This window comes from Pleuronectes platessa, chromosome 14, assembly GCF_947347685.1.
Source record: "Pleuronectes platessa chromosome 14, fPlePla1.1, whole genome shotgun sequence".
Classification (NCBI taxonomy): domain Eukaryota; kingdom Metazoa; phylum Chordata; class Actinopteri; order Pleuronectiformes; family Pleuronectidae; genus Pleuronectes; species Pleuronectes platessa.
Genome location: NC_070639.1, coordinates 12,377,822 through 12,399,662, shown reverse-complemented (window position 1 = coordinate 12,399,662; position 21,841 = coordinate 12,377,822). Strand labels below are relative to the sequence as shown.

The window sequence follows — 21,841 nt, the reverse complement described above, 5'->3', positions numbered from 1 at the left end:
ATTCGTAGTTTTCGTAGCCATGCAGAGCCCTGTAAAGAGGACTCCTCATGCCGGGGGGGCCAGCAAGCAGCACGCTCTGTGCGGATAATCATGCCAGGTGAGAGAGTGGTGTGGATTCCGCCTGAACGCCTGTGCACTGGCACTAAAAGGATTGAAGAGGAGCTCTGTCACTCTAGAGATCAGGGTGAGTGGGTGGGCGGGTGGGGTCGTTTTTATGAGTGAGGTGGTGTCGAAAAAGGCTGCGTTTCTTATGTCACTACGATGGAATTTGTTAAAATGTCCACTATGTCTGGTTCAAGTAAATCTAATGCCAAAGATCAGCAGCAGTAAGTGCAGTCCAGCTGTCAGGTAGCCAACTAAGGAAGCCTTGGAGGAGTCCGTCTGTGATTGCCATCTCTCCCTGGGTTAAATGGCTGAGGCGTTGGGGTCGTACCGCCGCTTCTTCACATTTCTTATTGGGAGACAAGAAACAAGAGTCAGTGCGGGCGATGGTCACATCTGTCAACACAGCTAGTGCAACCTGGACAAGCAACTGCACTCATCTCTTCAGTTCAGTCGTACTCACAAGCAAATGCTTTAAACATTTCTGTTGTATACAGTGAAATGAGAGGACAACATTCACTGTTGTTATCTATGTAATTTCTTTTTTTTGAGGACTTCCAAGATCAAGATGCTGAAGACACTGAAGTGAGGAAAGGCTGGTCCACGTTGGCCAGATCGAACTTGACTGCAGAGACGGTCAAAGGTATTTATATTCACAAACTTTCTACGGTTTTCTCTTTATATTGCAAAACCACCCTGAAGACCAAGAGATTATTTTGGTTCTAGGATCCAATCTGCTTCCAATTATTCTGTGTAGACACTGAGGACTGGACAGAAGTGACCTACATAAAAACGTCCACTCAATTTAGTGAGATAAAATTGAATTTGAACTTTGAATATTGAAGCTTTGTGAAAATAAATCTCCTTTGTCGCCCTCTGGCAGACAAGTGCTGCCTGGCTTGTGCGTGCAACATCAGTTTACAAGGTGAGAAAGTGTCGGCGACATGTCTCATCACCAGTTTTGATGGGAAAGACATTTGTTCCACCCAAAAAACATAACCATCTGGGAGGATAGAGCTAACATAAAATATACTCTATAAAAGGAGGGAAAGAGGAGACAACCACATAAACGACAACCACAGCAGCAGAAGCAACAATAACTACTACCACAACAGTGGAACGACAACGAATACGACAACAGGAGTGATGTATAACCTCCCCGTACTGTGGCTTGTTGTGGGGCTTCTATCACTCTGTCATGCACCAGTTCCAATAGTAGGCCAGTTGAGGGTGGCACTATTGCTGTGCGTGGTTCATGCAGTGCGATGCGCTGTGTCTGTACCAGGTCTGTGAAGCAGGCAGCAATGGCAGCCGGTGTGGGCGGGTCCGAGAGAGGTCCTGCTCTGCTCTAGGGGTGCAGCCTCGCCCTCCAGGTGGGTGTGGCTAGCCATGGCACAAAGGCTGCGACCAACAAAAACGTCCTGGCTTCTCTCTGTGTGAGTGTCTCTCTCTCTCTCTCTCTCTCTCACTCTCTGTCGCTCTCACCACTCCATTTAAAGTCTCACCCTCAAACAGTAGCGGACTGAGGAAAAGATCATGGAAGTGGTGAGAGCACGACAACCCTGGACCAAATCACTGTGGGTTCGGCTCAGCCTTTGTGCAATGAACTGACCTCCTCCGAGTCGACAAGTCAACATGCAGAAATCCTTTGTCTTTTTTTCTTTTTTTTTCTGTCTTTTTTTTTTTGGTGAACAAACATGATGCTTTGCTACCTGGCATGCTTTGGTGGCTGCAGGATTATATTTCTCTTTGACTCCTTTGGCCTTTTTTTATAATTAAAATGTGTAACACCCCTGTTGCTCAAGACATCAGGCTAATAATTGGTAGATTGGAACTTATTGAACATAATCTATTGTACAATCAAGTACATATCCTGGCTACACATTGATATGTTAGGCCTATTGTTGCATTAAAGAGGGGAAGTCAAACTTTTACTTATTAATACTCTCATACACAATCTTTTTGAAACCATTAGCTGTTAACAACACTAATCCCCCTCTATCTCTGTTATTAGGTCCTTCACTGAACATGCACGTCAAGCATTGAGCTCTGCCCGTCCAATCAGTTTGAGGTTCTGCTACTGACGCACAGACGACACCTAGTGTCTCTCCAAATGTACACGTCGATACCCCGCCCTCTTCAGGAAAACCACCAGGAGTGTACGCTGAGTGAAGAAACATGATCAGAAACATGTCAAACACGTTCGTCTCAGTGCTCTCACAGTTTTAAAGAAAACATTATTCAATATAAAAAGCTTTTTGCGTTGTCCACCCGGGTGTCCGTATTCGATAGCAGAAGCTCAAACCCTGGTGTCTAGAAGCAGCAGGGATGCTAGAGTTAGAGCAGGAGAGGCATGCGGCGTGTTGCTTACTTAAAGCCCCATCCAGTCCCCCCCAGCACTATGGCAGCCACAAGGATGGCTCCGGCGATGGAGCCTATTATTAGATTGGTGGCACTAGGACCTGTAAAAGGTTATGGGGAGAAAGACATGAGTTTCTTCACTCACTTACTGTATCAATGACACGTAACTGTACAATGACGATTTCACATGGAACAGAAAACATAACCAGAAGTATTCTACCACAGTAACATGACTTGAGTCTGAAGAGATGTTTTTTGCATGCTTTTCAGACCCCTTTAATCTAGAAGATAATGAAGTTAGAGGCGCTGGGATTATTTACATTTATCAGGTGTCAGTTGACATAGGGATTATCAGTGGTCTGTTTGTTAAGTCTGTGCAGGAGGCTAGACCCTGGGTATCCATCACTGTAGAGGTGTATTTAAGCAGAGATCGGCAGGTGCTGTGTATATGTGGCAGTGGAAAAATGTTTTTAGGGGTCCCAGTCACCACACAGCCTACCACTGACTTACAAGCCAGGTCACTAACTGGACACTTCTCAGGACTGTTTTCCATCTAAATGCCCCACATGCCCCAGAAAGGAGAGGATCACAGGAGCAACCACATAACGACTAAGAGGAAGAGAAAGAAACGGGATAAGAAGAAGAGGAAGGAGGATGAGAGAGAGGCTGGTAGTAATGGGGAACGACAGGAAGTGGCAGGAGAGGAGGAGGAGGAGGAGGCAGGAGGGGGAATCCATCAATCAATCACACAACATTGAAAACATCCAATAACATGACAATTATATGGTCATCACCAACACACAAGAAAAACACAAAGCCACCGGGACGCACACACGGGCTCAGGCCGGCTCACGAGACCGCCCGCACACTGAGGCACCACTATGAGAGGAAGAGCTGTGAAAGGGTTAAAGATGCTTACTCTATTCCCCACCCTGTGCCTCCAAAAATCACCCCCAGGGCCAGAATGGTCCCTGCTACTGCCCCTATCAGCCTGTTAGTGGCCACGCTCACTGTGCAGAGGGGAAAAGGAGCAATTATTACCACCCTGTCAAAAAGAAACAGCAGGCTTCTGCTTCAGAGGCAAGGATGAAGTGAAACGGTTCCCCTCTGTGACACTCCCGCCCCCTTAGCCTCCCCGTCTCCCCCTATAGGCAAACCATCAGGTGTACAGCTGAATAGTGTGTTTTGTCATCATCTGGATCAAACTAGTCAAATGCAACACGGCTTTCATATTCACCTTCGGCTGCTACGTTACATGTAAAGTCTCGAGTTCACCTGAGAAACTCACACATCTAGGAATCTGTGCTGACTCGGCTCTAGCCGTGTGACTGAGGAGGACAAAATATACAGTATTTACTCATATGTCAGGGTGAATCTTGGCTGCATTTAACCAGTGCATATGAACTTGTGTGTTATTCATTATTCTATCAGATGTCAGAGGTTGAAAGAGGTGGAAACCGACCCTTGGGCCCTTCGTCCTGAGTGGCCTCAGGCTCTTTAGGCGGGTCAGGCATGCTACAGTCTGTCCCTGCCCAGGTGGTGTCGCACGTGCATGTGGCTTCATTGTTGCACACCTGTACGAATGAAACAGAAACAGATGAGGTGGTGACGGGCACGGGAGAGCTTTAAATAAAGTTGCTGACACACAACAACCCCAGAAGCTTTCTCAACACTGGACATTTTTAGGTTTTTGTTCATCCACAGATAACACATGCCTCCACATAAACACTTATACCATAGACTGTACATAAAGATGGACAACATTTCAAACCCCCCCCCCCCCAAACAAAGTAAAGCATTGTAGGTCATAAACCTACACTCTTGGTTTTAATTAGTTACAGTATTTGATGCTATACAAACACGATGGACAACACCTGAGACTGACTCTCAATTGTCGAGTGCAGGACCTCGATACTATGCAGAAAAGATGGCAGCCTTCATATCGGGGATATTGTGGCTTTGTTTCTGGATAGTGCGAGGAAGTGGAGATGTGTCGTCCATTTTTATATAAAGTCCATGGTCTTGACAAACAGTTAAAGATCAAGATGTCCAACTGAGAGCTACTATGGAGTCATTACCTGTCACTAGGGTTAGAGTTAGGCTCGCTGTATTTGACCTCTCCTGAGAACTGCATGTACAAACTGTGATTGGCTGACAGCGTGCAGAAACTCAGTCTGCACAGGAAGTCGCAGTAATCTGAACATCCTGTTTAATTAAATGTTAACATGTCAGCTGTGAACAAGGACGATACAGATGAACTATGGCAGGTTATGAGCAAATCCGTATTAGTTAGATACGAGCTGACTGATGATTGGACAAATTATTTGCCTCATCACAGCCCTCGTGAACAGATACAATCTACAAATGTTTTGTTGAGCAAATGCACAAACATGTTTGTCAATACTTTATTTTGAAGATGACTTTGGTGTAGTTTAGATTAAATTTGGCATCTGCAGAGAAGCTGCCATGTTTGTTTGTTTTCAGTTTGAGAATCAGAAGAAGAAAAAAAACAGTAATTTCCAGGAAGTCCGGTTCTTCTTGAATCAAGTACATGAAACCTAAAGAGTAGACCTGCCAATCATCTTTTCTACAGATGTATTGTTTCCGTTGCTGGTCAGACCCCAGTGGGTGCAGCGTAAATTGGGGGTCAGTGTAAACTAGAACTCACCCCATGGGCAGAGCACACCTGTCCATTAGGTCCACTGGGGCAGGTGCTCATGTTGAGTGACTGGATGGGCAGACACTTGTGGTCAAGGCACATCATTGACGGCCCACAGGGAGTCCCGTCCTCCACGTAGCCTAAATCAGTATCATCGTCCAAAAGGACGTGGCCACCACTATGTGGAGAGGAGAGGAGAGGAGAGGAGGGAAGGAAGGAAACGGGGAGGAGGACAGAGGAGAGGTTGGGAGGGAATTTCCAGTACATGGACAGCCTAAGTGATAAAGTAAACATAAATTTACCTGCAATCTATCTGCACATTTTTATGGTTAAAGAAAATGGTGGTTAATTCCCCTTTCATACTTCCGATGCGTGGGTTGCGGCCAATGTTCGCACACAAAAGGTAACCGCAGAACACGTCACTGGAAAAGACAAGAAGACATTCATCTGTAACGATAACGGTGTTTTACTTAGTATAAACTATAACTCATCAGGTTTTTATCCTTCTGTTGCCACTTCAAATTCTGTGTTAAGGCCCATCTTTTTACAACCAGCCCTCTAATTAAAAAACATCTGGCTTTACTTTATTTGTATGGTTCTCTGTTTTTACTGAAATATTTCTTGTCTTCTTTTTTTTTAATGAAAAATAAAATTCACTTGTTGTCTTTTCATTTTATACATATATTTATCCCTTCATAGTAAAACGAACTGGAATCATTTATGCTTGCGAAATTATAATAGGGCAACATAAAAACTGAATAAGAAGTTGTTGACAGGAAACTCATAATTGAAAACATAGTTGAATACTTCTCCAATACTGCTCTAAAACAGCTGCAGTTTCATGTGTGTGAAGAAATAACAATGTTAACTCTGTGGTCCAGGCCTGTTGAAATTGAATTCAAAAAGTATTAGAGGATTACAAGAAATAATAATAACAATCATATTTTTTTAAATACAATAATATAAAATAAGAATTCTCAATATGAGGACATAACAATGTTGTACATAATACAGTACACATAATACATAATAAGGACAATTCAGTATGTAATAACTATAATAACACAGATTTTTGTAAATATTGCACAGTGGGCTACGTAACATTAAAACAAAACTTCAGGAGGAAAAGAGTTTTGATGAACATCTTTCATTCTCTCTGTTGCCCTCTACTGGTTCAATTCAAAACTTCTCTCCTCACTTGTCACTAATAAAAGATCATAGACAACAGCCTCCATGCTGAAACAGACAGTCCTACCAGTCGGACGTGTATGGGTTAAAAAAATGAGTTAATGTAATTTGATCTTTCTTTAGAACTCACTGTTTGCTACACTGGGTCCATTTCTCTCCATCTCTCCCACAGTTGCCCTTCTCTGAGCCCTCCGTGTTGAGCTTCTCGTAGCAGAACTTCTCCGAGCCTCCGGCCTCTGAAGAACAGAGAGCAGGGCTGAACTGCTGCACGGCCCCCGGCTACACCAGTGACACTCTGATACAGAGTTAATGTGAAGTGTTAATCTTACTTGAACCCCAGATGTATTTACACTGGTTCTCTCTGGTCTTGCACTCCCCATTGTAGCAGCGACCCTTCAGACGGTTGGAGGAGAAATGAAATGAATTATTTACATTTTCTGTCTGCTGCTTCACAAACTGGCTATTCTGGTACATGGGTGCTCTTGTTTGGAGAAGTTAAAAGATCCACCAGTCTGCGTACCTGGTTGACCTGGCAGAGGTAACCATCCTGTTTATGTAGGTTGGGAGGGCACTGGAATGAAAGTGATTAACATGTGACTTTATAACCATGCACATTAATGTAAAAAGGCAGAATGACAGAGATGTACTGAAATAAAGAAATGTGCTAGTGCTACACAAGAACACCTGTCCAGAGTCTCCAGAGCAGGTCTCTGAGATATCACAGTCGTTCACAGCGTAGCGGCAACTGTAACCTCGTGGATAGAACTGGAAGGAAAAAGATAAGAGAAGTCTAAATTCATGTTTCAGAAATGCAAATGTTGTGCTCTTGATCTTTAAGAAAATGCAAAGCTCATACCAGACATGTGTTATTGCAGCAGGGGCCGTCGCTGCAGTGCGCCCCGTTGGAGAGGGAACACTTCTTGCAGCATTCCTTGTAGCACTCCTGCAAACAAACCAGGGAACAAGCTTCACCCGTCTGAGCAAACACGACGACAGCAAACAGAAGTGACTCGCTGAAGTAAAAAGAAACTCACCGATCTCCCTCCGCAGTCACACTCCTCTCCCACCTCCACAAATCCATTCCCACACTCTGTCGTCTCGAACAGCTGCACAAGAGAGGACGAGAGCGTATGGAGGATAAGGTGAGATCTATGACATGTGACACGTGAGGCAAGGGGCCGAGGGGCACAGCCTCTTACCTTGGTCGGCCTGTTAAACAGACAAGAGCCTCCTCCTTTCAAGAGGAACTCCTTGTAGTCCGAGATGCTGCATTTGGAGAATCGCCGCGGGTGTTGGACACTGAGGACAGAGAATATCAGGTGATAATTAACCAGAACTGGAAGCAGTGAAAAACAAAACAGTGTGTGTGTGTGTGTAAAGAGATAACAAATTCATTAATGACAACTACGAAGCAATACATTTTGGGTCAGACACATCCTATCTATACCTGGCGTTAACCTAAGCTGCTTTCGGACATGCACTGATAATCTCCGGACGTTCTCCAGAGGACGTGTATGTGTGAACGCAAATGTCTGAGAGGCTCTGGACCTTCTCCAGCCAGCCCCCTGGTAAAAACTCTGCAGAAAGTCCAAAGAAGCCGATTAGAGAAAACAGCGGGATATCATTCGCACGGTTCGCGGCAAGTGGGTGGGCGTGTTGATCGTGTTTCTTACCCGCGACGGGTGCAAAAATTAAAAAAAGAAAAGTAAAATCTCAGAATGAAATAGCTGTGCTTTACACGTAGAAGACCCCTACGAAGATCAAGTGAGCTGTTGTTGACAAGGTCAGAAATATGCACGTTTATCCTGCCTCTGCCTGCTGCACCACCCCTCACCTGAATGCTCCTGATCTGTTGTGAACGTGTCTGAATGCAGAATGTGTGATGGGAAAACTCTGCAGAAAGTCTGACCCGGAGTTCCTGTCTTAAAACAGCGATACTTTACATATCATCTCACTAGTGGACATGTACCTTTGCTGAGTGGATACCTAAACTACTTAAACTGTTTATTACACTGCAAAAAGAACAAGGGTATAGTGTTTCTGAAAGATGAAAAATATGTCAGCACATCTATCTGCCACATCTTCAGTTTAAAAGTCTGATAACATCATTCCCACACTCCCTACTACATTAATGAATGTGTGTGTGTGTGTGTGTGTGTGTTTGTGTGTGTGTGTGTGTGTGTGTGTGTGTGTGTGAGTGTGTGTTTGTGTCTCAGAGTGACATGTTGGACATTACCCAGTATCCTCCATTATGCAGCCCGTCCACGTGTCAGCACAACCACATTCCTCTGGGAATTAGAACGAGAGAACAAAACCACAGAGATTAAGCAAGATGTAAACACAGTGCAGAAAAAATACATTACATTCAAGATTGAATATTTAAGTAAAGCATATTGAAATGATTATATTTCCCCTAGTAGAGAATCAGAGTGAACTGAATTCAGCACTTGATTTGTGCAGCTTTCTGTAAAGATCCTTTCTTTTCTCATACTTTCCAATCCAGAATCTCCTACATGGCATCTGTTTGACGACACTGCCTCGATAAGCTCTGTGATATTAAACGCTGACGGAACAAATCCTGACTCTGCATCATCTAACTCTCGGACAACTTCTTCAAGGACAATCTGTGCATCTCTCCATCTGTCACTCCTGGCAGTCAGCTGCGAACAGGCACCTTTTATGTTTTACAGGCGCCATCTGCTGTTGTGAATGCTTAAAGAGATTGAAATGTTTGGACTTTAAATATCTATCAACCCTGCATTTTTCAAATATAATTAAGAGAGAAAGCTGCTTTCATCTAAGTGAGACGTTTGGCCCTTGCTAATGGTATGTATCTAGCCACGCCAGCAATTTAAGTTTACATGCTGAAGTTTTGAGATATTTGCTGTCACACCGACACAATGGAAGCTAATCTAGTGAACAGACCAGAGCTGATAAATTCTGAAGAGACATTCCTCTTTGAACAACCATGTCTCCGATTAGACAGATCTCACCACAAACCTCTTGTGGACAATTAAAGAATACTTTATACTGGACATTTAAAAATATGGGGGGAGAAAAACAACAGAGACCTTGGAAACATTTATCTCAAAACCTCAGGAAATTTAATAACATTCAGTTTACAAATTTGACCAAAACAACTTGAAATAAGTGAATTCAAGAAGTAGATGTTATCAAGGACTAATAGAGGACTAGAGTTCATTCCACCACAGTGGATTTAGGAGAAAGACGAGCCTCGCCTAACAATGGCCCCTGAATGAAACATGGTTGAGGGGATTTTTTGGGGAATGTGAAGGACCTGAACCTTGTTATTTTGGCTCTGAACAGAACCCCCTCCCTGGCTTGCTATATCTAGATAAGAATGTCTATTTCATGTATACTTCTCCTGGATGCTGGGTCCCACTGGATGCCCAGATTCTGCGCCAGGCTCTGGCACAGAGACACTGCCATGGACCCGGTGGTGCCGTACTGTGGACACACACAACAGAGAGCTGGAGATTAGCCGCTCGCAATCACACGCTGTGACACTAGACGTTAAGACAGCAAATCTGACCTCATTGACGCCGACCCCGCGGCTCATAGAGCACGTGCCCCCGAAGTACGCCGCGCTGCTTCTGCGGTAGTGGAAAGTCACATTCCTGCAAGAATAACAGGAGACAAGGAAGAAGGTGTGAACAACAGATGAAAGATAGAAAAACATCAAAGAGAATCAGATCATTGGAAAAAGATGTATCATAAATAAATTGGGAACTTAGAGGGTGGCTATTTTATCACTATATTGTATATACATATATTATATATACCATGGACACAGGCATGTTTTCCGCAAACTGTTTACATTAAATGCAGAACACTCTCTAATATGGTTGAAAGGAATATTTGTTACAGTAACTGAGTATAAATAATGACCTTAAGAATACTGAATCAACAAATTTCTCCTGTTTATAATTATTGACTGTTTTTTTTCACATTAAGATGCATTAATGTCGGAGTAATTCAACAAAATGATGATAATGAAAATGAAAAAATTATCCTGCATCCAACTCCCTTAATCGAATCTGCTCCAAGAGTTAAAGTGTCCTTCCTTTGCTCATGCCCCACTGTTCCACCAAGTATCAAGATAATCGGTTCGGTAGTTTCAGACAAACAGTGATGAAAACATAACCTGCTTGGCAGAGGTAAATATCCATGCATGCAGACACAGCACTTTTTGAAATACACTCGTAGCTGCAGTGAGCACAGGTGTGATGAGAGCACTGTGAACTTGCAAAGACAAACAAAGAGAATAATATGTGATCAAATGTGGATCAGGCCACGTTACACAAAGAGTGAAGTACAAAAAACACAAACAGTTCAACTATGACAAGACGACGTGGCCAAGTAGGAATAAAGTACAACAGAAATTACATCAACAGAGGAAAAACATCAACCTCCTTCATAACAAGGAGGTTTGAACCCTGGTAGGGCCTGGGTCTTATTGTGTGGAGTTTGCATGTTCTCCCCATATCTGCGTTGATTTTCTCGATGGATGGATCGACGGACAGATTAAACAGTTCTTTCCCAGGTATGTTTTCCTATTATCCCATTTACATGCCTTTTTTTAAATAATTAAACTAAATACACATCCAGAGAAAAATTAAATGCAATGGTGATCGTAAATCCTGCTAACGTCGACTTTGTTTTTAACGCACATGAAGAAATGAGAGTTTTGTTTTCGCTTACGAGAAAAGGTGCACAGAGTCGGCGTGATGCTTGATGCTCTGCTGCCGGTACTTGGAGAAATCCCGCAGCATCTCCAGCGGCCTCACGCTGACGGGGATCTGATCCTTGTCGGTCCAGATCTCCACTGCAACCAGCACCACACGTGTGTGCAGCTGCTCTTTGAAGATCTGCCAATGGAAGGAATAAAGAAAGACAGAGAGGGAGGCAGAGAGACACAGAAGTGACAGCACAGGAAGAGGATGAGAATTTGGATCTGAACTGTCGGAGCAGGACAGATGGGGGGATGCAGGACCAAGTAGGGACTGTTCATTTGTACATTCTGAAATGGATCTAGATCTGTATTCATGATCGGAAACACATTTCTCAAAACGTAACTTGAGCATTTACTCACAGCATCCACGAGATTCACCACAGACTTGGCAAAATTCCTCGTGTGCTGCTTGGTCTTGTGTCGTTTATACTGCAGACACACAAACAACAAGAACAAAAGAGGAGATGAGGAAGAGATAAGTGAGTGATTTGTAAAGGCAAACAGGACACGTTCACTGACACTGCTCCCTGTTGTGGGACAAAGGCAGAGATGATCTAAAATATGAATTAGTTTTTATATATTTATATAGAGTCAGAAAGGATAAAGGAAAATCAAAGCAGGCATTTCTTATTGTTGTTATTGCATTAAATGGTTATACGTACCATACTGTGGTCACTGACAATCATGATCTCTAAATATTTCATCTCTTCAAACACACTGCGAGGCATCTGCAAGTCAAAACCAGAGGCAATCAGCAATAACTAGTTTACTTCGAGCATAAACCTTCATATTGTAAAGTTTGTCTTATTGTAAATCATGTGTAAAGCAAGTCAAGGGAGGTGGACTCAACATTTGCTGCATTAAGTGAGACAGAGACTTACAGCTCGCTTTTTCCTGCGCTTCAGCCAGGACAAGTCATCGAGCTCCGAGAAGAGATGCCCCTCCTCATCTGTGAACACACACACACACACACACACAAAAGGAAAGAGTGACAACACACGTATTAAGAATTTTTATAAGTTTGGACGTTCAAGCAGAGAGCAACGTGTTTTCCTGTTTTCACCCCTGAGAATTTCTATGAATTTCCAACTGAGCACTATGGATGCCCGATGCGAGTAGAGATATGAAATTAAGTATAATAGTAAAAGCAGGAGAAGCATAACATCTAATGCTTAAATCAGCTGGTCTGATTTTTAACAAAATCAATTTCTAACACTTTCAGGTGTTATCACTTTTGTGCTATATATGGATGTTGAGTTTCTGACTGGTTTCTATACACCTACTGGTTCTGGGCATGTACGTGTGTTTGCCTTGTCAGTTCCCCATCTGCTTATCCACGCCACCCCTGACTGCAGTATAGAACGTCTGGTCGGATCACTACCCCCTTGCCAGAATATTGTGGTACTTGGTTCGTGTCGGAATAATTGGACAAATTAGTCCCAGACTGGAACAATTCACGTGATCTGCATTTTAAGTCGGAAAAAAACAACTCAGAGAGTCTGCAAAAATGTTGGCACATGAGTCGCTGTTTTCCTAACTTAGAAAACCAATCAACATAATTGTACTTAGAGCTTCAAATAGTAGATTCTCATGTGAACCACGGTCACTTAAACTGCACGTCCATCTCTCAAAAGCGCGTGACACAAGGCTTTTTAGACAATACAGACGTGTTTATGATTAATGTGCGTAGGTTTTAAATTATTAATCAGGCGGTCACACCTGATCCTTTTTCTTTGTTCTTTGTTTTTATGCAAATACTAAAAAGATGTGTCAAGGTGTTGTTTAAACACGTAAATACTACACATTTAGTTTAAAGGAAACATGCTTTTTCCACATTCCAGCTTCAAGGCACAAAAGGTTAGAACAACAATTTCTCAGCAAGGGAAATGGGACCTTCCAAGAAGCATGGGAACCATAGATGTGAATGCACAGTCACTCTTTGGCAAACTCTTGCTTGCTCGTATGATAATTGAATGCATTGCCTTCTCTCTGTGCCTGCCTGCTTGGCGCGAACCCTGTCTTGTCCGTCTGCCAGGACGACCAACTCCACGCTCGTTTCCAGTCACGCTCAGCCACCTCCTCAGCTCAACCACCCTTCTGGGCTCGGTGGAAATCCCCTGGATCCCTTCGAACTCACTCTGCCCGGTGCCCCCTGGACCCTCCCTGTTCCTTCCCCACCCTTGCTTTGATAGTCTCCCTTTGTTATGGGTCAGCCCTTCCCTGTCCACATTTTTCTGTTCAGCACATTTGTCATGGTCATTGTCATTACTCAACTTGTGTTTCTGAGTCCAGCCATACCACCATACCACTAATCATAACAGACTAAAAAAAAACTAGGATTACCGGCCTGAGATTACACTGCTTCAGCCACCACTGCAGTTTTAGTCCACATACATTTTTGTCCAGAGTCATGAGGTCACCATGATCTTTGACCACTGAAATCTAATCTTTAATCTTTAAACCCATGTGACAACTGGTCAGAAAATCAACTCCCTACAGGCAAACAGGAGATATCATGTCCAAGTCGCAAAAAACATGTTTTGTCATGCCACATGACCCTGAACTTTGCCTTTGACCACCAAAATCATATCAGTTCATTTTTGCTTCCATGTGAACATTTGTACAAACCCCGAAACAATAAGACTAAAGCCATTCTTGAGCTATTATGTTCACACAGCAAAGGAATTGATTTTTTAGGTTACAATGACCTTGACGTTTTACCTTCACCCAAAAAAACCTAACCAGACTTTCTCGAGACACCATATTCACAAGAATGGCTCATACAGACGAAAGGACTTCTCGAAAATGCATGTTGTGTCCTGAACACTGACCTTCCAAGGGAAAGGTAATGACAGGATGGAGCAGAGGTGGATGATTAATCATGAAGATCATGAAGGAGAGTGATGAAAACCCTTACCCTGCTCCTCTGGATCATTGTTCCAGTGAAGGGAGGCTGCTCTTCTTAAACTGTGAGGCCTTGCAGCTGTATCCTGCAGAGGTGAGGCACACAAGTGTTAAAAGATTGAAGAGATGCTGGAGAGGGAGAGGGCTCACTATGGACACTGTTAAGTAAGATTCAACATCAAACCTAGTGTAGCAAATGACCTGTGTGCCATACATGATGAGGTAGAAATAGTGATGACAGTAACACTGCTAATGAGGCCTGAAGGCTAATTCAACGATATTGTTAAAATGAACCGCGCTTCCTCCATGTTAGTGGATGGGAGATTGGCCAAACTAAAATCACGCACAGGCATCTATATGATCAAATTAAATAATTAGGCTACACAAATAATTCGAAAGGCTACAGATGAGCTAATGTTTTACCTACACATTGGACAGTAAGCTTTATTACCCCCGAAAAGGTTACGTTAGTTGGTTGGTTTATATTGATTACAATCAAGACTTCACAAAATTGATTAAACAGATTTCCACAAAAATGGAATCAGGGGCGGTTACAGGAATTTTTAATCCCTTTCTTTAACATTGCAAGATTTCACAGATTTACAATGGAATAATTCATGGATATTTAGGGAACTGATATTTAGAGTGTGTATTAGTTGGGGAAGCATGATTGAATTTAAGATGGGCTGTTGGGCCTGGGCAGAGGTATGTGGTGTACTGAGTTCCACTCTATACTTATCTCATGAGTCAAAGCTCCTTCCTTTAAAAAAAAAAAACGGAATGTCCTTGGAGTGTTGAGGATATCCTCAGATACATATGTAAAAAGCGGCGCGTGTTGTGCATTGTGTGCTGACGCTACACGAGCAGAAAGGAACAGAAAAACATCTGAGTGATACATATTTGGCAAAGGGAATAACTTACGATCGAATGAGTCTGTTCCAAGGGCTCAATTAGATACACATAGACTCCATCGTCAAACATCCCGCTGCCGGCCAGAGACAGAAGAAAAGGGAGAGAAGCCATTCGATACTGAGTCAATAGGAGGCTGAGACGAGCGCATCCACAGATATTCTGACACACACACAGCGAGGAGTGCACACAACCCTGCTGTTCACTTACTGCAGCCCGTTGCAGGTAGATAAGGCCACGTGGGAGTTATCGTTCCCTCTCAACTGGCCGTGGTAGTAACAGTGCTCACCGCCCTGAGGGGGAAGACAATTCACACAGCGCTAAAGAAACATCATAGCAAACCAGGGCTATAAATAAAGCAGCAAAACAAAGCACAACACTGTGTGTACCGGTCACTCCGTGGTGAATGTGTCACATCCGTACTCAATTATCTTGAGCATTTCTTACGATGGAACAGCCTGTCTCACAGATGTTGGGTTTGGCTTTTATGCGGCTCATTCCTGCATTTCCGTCGATGCTTGTTAACATGTGTGTGTCAAGACGTCAAGGTGGGTCCTGGTACTATCTGTGACTCAGCTGTCAGACCCGGGGTGAACAGAGGACAGCCCCCCCCCCCCCCCCCCCCCACACACACACACCTCTCCCTCTCTCCTCCTCCTCTCTCACACTTCATCCATCCCACGCTGCACTGCTGCTGCAGAGTGCTCTCTCTCCCTCGTCACATGACCAGAGCTCCAGCAGGAGGCTGCAGGGGAGCGAAGCCCTGCTGATTCAGCTCCAGCACGCCCAGCCCAGCCCTCTGCCTGATCAGCAGCAGCAGCAGCAGCAGGAGCCAGCTCTCATTCCTAACCTGCTATCTTCTCTACCTCTGTCTACATGCTCTTATCTATCTTTTAACTTTTTTTTTTATCTTTCTATCTATCTATCTTTTATTTCTGTGTTGTAAAAAACCACGCACTTCCAAAATCAATCTATCTATCTATTTATGTATCTGTCTACCTATCTATTCATTCCTTCTGTTTTATTAAATGATAAACTTCCACATTCCTCTGTCCATCTATCCATCCATCCATCCACTCTCCTTCGATTTTATAAACACCATGTACTCCCATGTTCTGCTATCTATTATCCATCCATCTATGTGCATTGATCCATTCATCCATCCACATGCTGTCCTTCTGTTTCATGTTCCAATATCTATCTATCTATCTATCTATCTATCTATCTATCTATCTATCTATCTATCTATCTATTCATCTATCTATCTATCCATCTATCTATCTATCTATATCAGTCTTCATCTTGTACATTTTGTTCTTTTCCTCAGTCTAAATATAACTGCAGTTTTAAGTTTGACGTGTGACAGTTGCAGTGTTAATTTGGTGACAGATTTGCAGAGGGATAAATAATAAAAGACCAAAGCAAACTGATTCACAGGCCGTCAACACACATCTGTCTTCAATTTAAAAAAAAAGTTGTGCCTTTAACTTTACCAACGATGTACAAGACTGTCTGGAGGAAACAGAAAACCACACACCAGCAACAAAAGAAGATATTTTAACATTTTGTGTTAAAACTACAGAAGATGTTACCTTTGATAGAACAGGTTTGCCCCCTTCATAATGGATCTCAACATAATCTGAAGACAGCAAGCCGCTGAAAAAGGAAAAACAGGGATTGAAGTTGGTTAAATCGAAAGGAAGTGATGCAGCGACAGTAAAAAACAACACAACAGTCTGTCTGTGTTTGCTTTCTCTGACTCACATAGTAGTGTGGTTTCAAACGGGCGGTGAGCACTGCTTTGGTTGGAGTTTAAACAAGAACAGTCATAACCACAGTGCCTGGATTAGTCTGCACAAACATGACATGGCGCATGGCCTCTCAAAAGAGCACCGCAGATGGTAAATGTCCCCGGCCCTCGGGAAAAGATTTGGATGCACTTTACTTGTGAGATGCTGCACAAACAAGACTGTATTGGAGAAAATTATAAATCTTTCAAAAACATGCACATTCTTTCATAACAAGAGGCTAAATAGAGACTCACACACAGTTACACACTCATTCTAAAAGTAGATTTACAGTAATTCAAGTAATTTAAAAGAAATTGTAAAAAAAAGCGTTCCTCTCAAACTTCTTTTTACAAAACTGCGTCTTTCTCAATTTCCCCAAACTTAGATCAGTGGTTGAGAAACAGCGCGAGTAACAGGAACCGAAACAAGCACCTACGTCTGAAATCTGCCTCGCGTAATAAATGATTGTGAGCCATCGGCTTCACCTTGAACACAGCGGTCGAGTTCCCCCTGTTTGAGTCAGCGTCCCTCACCGTTACACACACTCAATCTGTTAGCTGACAGCTGATTTCAAGAGGTGGCCATTTTTGCCACAACTGCATTTTTTTTCCTTCTGAGTAATCTTGCAAACAAACAAAAACACACCCTCCTATCTGTAGAGATGTGGAGGTGTTGCGGCAGAAGATAAAATAAAATTGAAAATAAAAAGAGTGATGCTCGGCAGCATGTGAGCAGGAAGTGCACTCGGTTGAGGGGAAGTGTCGAGGCAGGGGCGGCGTGTGAGAGAGATTCCTGAGTGAGGGGCCTATTTTTAGGTGGACATAAGAGAGTAAGAGGGTATACCGGTGTGTTAGTGTGTGTGTGTGTGCGTGGTGGGGTGCACCGCCAAGCATGGAGGGGTAAAGCATTAGTGTTACGAGTGTGTGAGAGAGAGATCTATGAATCTGTGTGTGGAGGCAGCACTGTCCTGCCCTGAGGTTACTCTTGTCCAGCACTGAGTGCCTCAATGCAGCAGCAGCAGCAGCAGCAGAGGAAAGCGAGACAGAAGCAAGCCAGAGAAACAAAATAAAAAAACTGCTCTGTCTGGCACCACATGAAATGCAGCTCTGACTCCTGTCGCGACACACGACACCGTCATATCACAATGTTTAAACTCTTAACAAATAGAAATAATCTTTTATTTTATATATTTAACTCCAAGGAAGTGTCAGCAGTGGAAAAGATATTCACAGCAGGATATCTTAAAAAGAACTAAGGGTCCATTACAGGGGAAGCTACTGGTCCCATTCATGATACACTACATGAAAAGGGATGTGCTTTCAATCAATATATACGTCCTCCAGTGGGAAAACCTGTTTCCTCGGTTAAGAATCCCAGGTACAGGGAGAGGTGAGGAGATAAAGAAGCGCCCATTGGCAGGTTGCACACCCATCTATATTTAGAGCCGTACTGTCGCAGCTACAACGCCAAGCAGAATTCAAACCCCTGTTCTCACATGAAAAGAGAGGAACACAGGAGGAGTGAGGTGGGCTCATGTATCTCACAGATGACCTACAGTGCCGGCACACAGCTGGGAAACAAGGTCACACTCCCGTCCCCCGTTGGGCCTCGAGCAGCAGCCGCTCCCTTCACATATGTGGCTTCTACAAAACAAATTCAACATTGCTGGAGTCTGTACCCCGTCCATTTTTATTTGTACAGAAATGTTCTTGTCTTATCCACCACTCGAAGCATTTTAAGTCACGAGCCATATTCATCCATTCACACAAACATGCATACAGCGCCACTACATGCTGCGCTTTTTCTCTCATACAGCATTCGCGCACTGCTGTGAATTTGGTGTTCAGCATCTTGCCCAAGTACGATTCAGAATGCAGACCTGAAAATCCAGGGATCGAACCACCGACCCTCTGGTTAGATGACCCACTCTACCTCCTGAGATACAGCCGCCCCATCAATGTCATCTGACCCAAAGAAAAAAAACGATTTGATATAAGACTAGTCAGAAAGCTGTGCGATACCAGCTTCTATGTTGGCACTGAAATATACTGGTGTGTCAGCAGCTATCATACAAAATGAAAATGATGCATTGAACGTGGAATGGCAGCATTTTAGCAATAACTAGACAGTAAGATCAACATCTAACGCCACTCAGATGTACACAATATAAAATTACAACATTTCACTGCAGAATCCAGAATCCATTCAATAACAGGGACCGAAATCCAATCAGCATTTCTAAGTCCCTGTACACATGCACATTAAGCCTTCACATATGTAGACCAGCTACTTTGTGAGGGGGGTAAATCAATATCATTGAGTGTCCAGAGCCTTGTGTCTCTGAGTGGGACAGTGATCACAGGGCATAGCCGCTCTGCTCCTTTATGATGGAAAGCAATAAAAGATATAGACTCTTTTCAAGATCTTTTTCCCAAAAACAGTTTGTCCTTGTGTGTAAACTGGAAGCTGAACTAAGATTTCTCTCAGCATTTGCAGGATTCTGGCAACCGGTACTCGGCCCTATTTAGTTACAGCTTCCCTGAATACATTCCCTTAGACTGACGCTGAAATAATGACTAATCTGACATATAATAACACATATCAGTTACAAACAGCAGTCAGCCACAGACAGGAATCCCATGCTTGCTCATAAGTATCCTGCCCAGAAACACCCAAGGACGATCCAGGTCGTGTTGGCGCCCAAGGTCAGACAACCACTGTCTCTACAGGATTTGATCTTCACAGTAAAACAAGTTTGATGTTTTGTTAAACTTTTTAAAATCTCGCTGTAATTCTGCTTTGTGTCATGGGGTTCGTCCATGCACATGTCTACGTGCACATGAGTGCGCTGATTTTGAATCTTCCTCAGATTTCGATCATATTTTTTCAGGATTATAAATCCAATATTCATTTTTATTGTGTCGGAGAATATTTAAAAGCCCTGAATTAAAAAGGAAAAAAAACTCTACAACGTAGCTTAACATAGAAATGTTTTTCTATAACATCTACAGTATCAGTGTGGGTCTGCTGTAGAACGGATGTTCAGACAGCGTTTGCAGTCTTAACACTAAAATGAATGCAGCTGCTGATGTTGTGCCATTTTCTACCACCTGCACAATAAAACATTACACCACGACCCTGACAGAAGACACTGCTGAACTACACGTCCAAATCCCTCTCACAGGAAGTTAAACCACAGCCAAACAGTCTGTTACAATTAACGAGCACAGCGGCCGGCTTTCAGCTCTTAAATCAATCGTTTTGGCTATAATGAATTACTGTAGTTGGTTGGTTAGATGAGGCGAAGAAGGACCTACTTGTTCAACTTTAGATCCAGGACAAATCTGGAGCCAAACGCCTCTAACTGGAAACTGGCCTGGGCAAGGTGGACTGCCTGTTAATGGAGAAGAGAGTGGTCACTGCAGAGGATGATGGCGACTTCAGAGTAGAGGATCGATTAAGTCAGTCTACAGAGCAAAAGTCCCCATCATCTAAAGTACAGCGAGCAAAGAGCAGCAGTGGTGGGTAAAGAACAGATGGTAAGGTACAGTGGGAGAAATGCTTCCTTCAGCAAGGTGGCTCTGACGTGATGCACACAAAGCATGTTTGTGAATGTGCTGCGTGTGTCTGGGGCTATCTTTGTTAGAACAGAAGCTGTGCAGCAAAATGGCTTCAAAGACAGAATTACACAGGCTATGATACGGGCTTACAACTCCTCAAAACCTCCACCAGACAGCAGGCTGTTATGCGGCCAGACTCTTGATATAAAACATCTTCCCACCACACCCCGGTATCACCTGCCCCGGCTTACCTGGCCCTCCGCGGCCTGGCTCTGGACTCGCGTGTCCAGGTCATGGTAGGTGCTCTCCGAGTCCTCGTTCAGGTAGTAGATCAGCCGCGAGGGGTAGGTGATCTCATGCTCTGCTGCATGGCGGGTTGTGTTGTCTGTGGCAGGTGCTGCAGTCGCCTGTTGCTTCAGCAGCACGGGCACCGCATCCCTCTCAACCTTGTCCTCTACTCCTTGAGAATCTGCAAAGAGAATCCCCATTGCACCGCCGTGAGAAAAGCAAACACACACACGCACACACACACGAACACACACACATGAACACACACATAGAGTATTCAAAGAGCCAGCTGTCATCCTTTATTCATGAAACGCATTGATAACACTGAGGCTAGTGGCCACAGCTTCATTGCGATTCTTCAGGACCCACTTCGGCAAGGTTGCACATAGAATAATAACACTGACAACCACAAATGGCTGTTTGGGCGATTGAGAATGAGGAAAATAAGATGCTTTAATTCGCTGAAATCTACTTTTGATGTGCTTGTCGCTAGAAGTGGAAAACTCTGCACCAGACAGATGAATGCAGTTCCTGTTATGCAATATGAATCCAAACAGCCCCAGACAGTAACAGCAGATTACATTATGCACGTCAGGAAAAATCAGGTTAGCAGTGGTTGTTCGTCCGAATGTGGAGATCATACATAATGAAGAGCACTGTTTCATATCAGGCTGAACAAAAGCTGCTGGGAGGCTGTGGTGTGCCTCAATGCACCATCATGTTCGAGAACACCGCATATTGAACAGAACACATCCCTGCGTTTTATCGCGGAGAGGAAACACAAAGCGAAGCACCTGCTGTCCACCGCCAGTCAGCGTTTATGTCAAAGTGGAGGGTGGAGGCTATTTCCTGACATCAAAGTGACAAGAAGGCAGCAGGACGCGGGCAATACGTACCGGATGACGCTAGAGATGGATGAAGCCAGGGCGAGAGGACGCTGACGAGCAAAGTGACCAGAAATATCAAATGCATGATTCATATTTGAATAAGTGGAATATCTCGGTATCAACACAGCAACGCGGTGGAAGGCTTGCGGCCCATCGCGGCGGGGAGGGAGCCGTGCGGGAGGGAGTTCTTCATGGATCCGGGAGGCACCGGGATGCTGCTGCTGCAGTAGCTGCTGAGGAAGAGGAGGAGGAGGAGGAGGAGGAGGAGGAGGATGGATGGATGATGGGTGGGGGAAGAGGCAGAGAGAAGGCGGCGGCCAGTCACAGCTACTGGAAGTCAAGCTGCAGGCTCCTCCTCGACCATAGCAAACATGTCCTCCCTCCCCTCCAGGTGACTTCCACAGACATGGGCTGCAGTTCCGAACAATCCGACGGGAGCT

At 43.9% G+C, this 21,841-nt stretch overlaps 1 protein-coding gene across 5 annotated transcripts; it reads right to left on the bottom strand.

Moving 5' to 3' along the window:
- Positions 1 to 197: 197 nt before the first annotated feature.
- LOC128456243 (disintegrin and metalloproteinase domain-containing protein 23) lies at positions 198 to 21,654 on the bottom strand. 5 transcript variants are annotated; one of them, XM_053440336.1, is made up of 26 exons: positions 21,411 to 21,654; positions 20,478 to 20,695; positions 19,984 to 20,060; positions 16,469 to 16,532; positions 15,087 to 15,169; positions 14,889 to 14,952; positions 13,981 to 14,053; positions 11,945 to 12,012; positions 11,726 to 11,791; positions 11,424 to 11,492; positions 11,033 to 11,199; positions 9,864 to 9,948; positions 9,691 to 9,778; positions 8,547 to 8,598; positions 7,510 to 7,609; positions 7,345 to 7,416; positions 7,167 to 7,253; positions 6,995 to 7,075; positions 6,831 to 6,881; positions 6,640 to 6,703; positions 6,441 to 6,546; positions 5,425 to 5,544; positions 5,132 to 5,300; positions 3,926 to 4,037; positions 2,474 to 2,564; positions 198 to 451 (listed from the first exon to the last, which is right to left on the bottom strand). In XM_053440336.1, exons 1-26 carry the CDS (start codon positions 21,484 to 21,486, stop codon positions 406 to 408), a joined length of 2,349 nt encoding a protein of 782 aa, XP_053296311.1. In that variant the 5' UTR covers positions 21,487 to 21,654; the 3' UTR covers positions 198 to 405. The 5 variants fall into 5 exon arrangements, 3 of the variants coding, with proteins under 3 accessions (XP_053296311.1, XP_053296313.1, XP_053296312.1); XR_008341805.1 differs by having other exon boundaries at positions 396 to 451; positions 2,474 to 3,791; XR_008341806.1 differs by lacking the exon at positions 198 to 451 and adding an exon at positions 3,383 to 3,791.
- Positions 21,655 to 21,841: the final 187 nt, after the last annotated feature.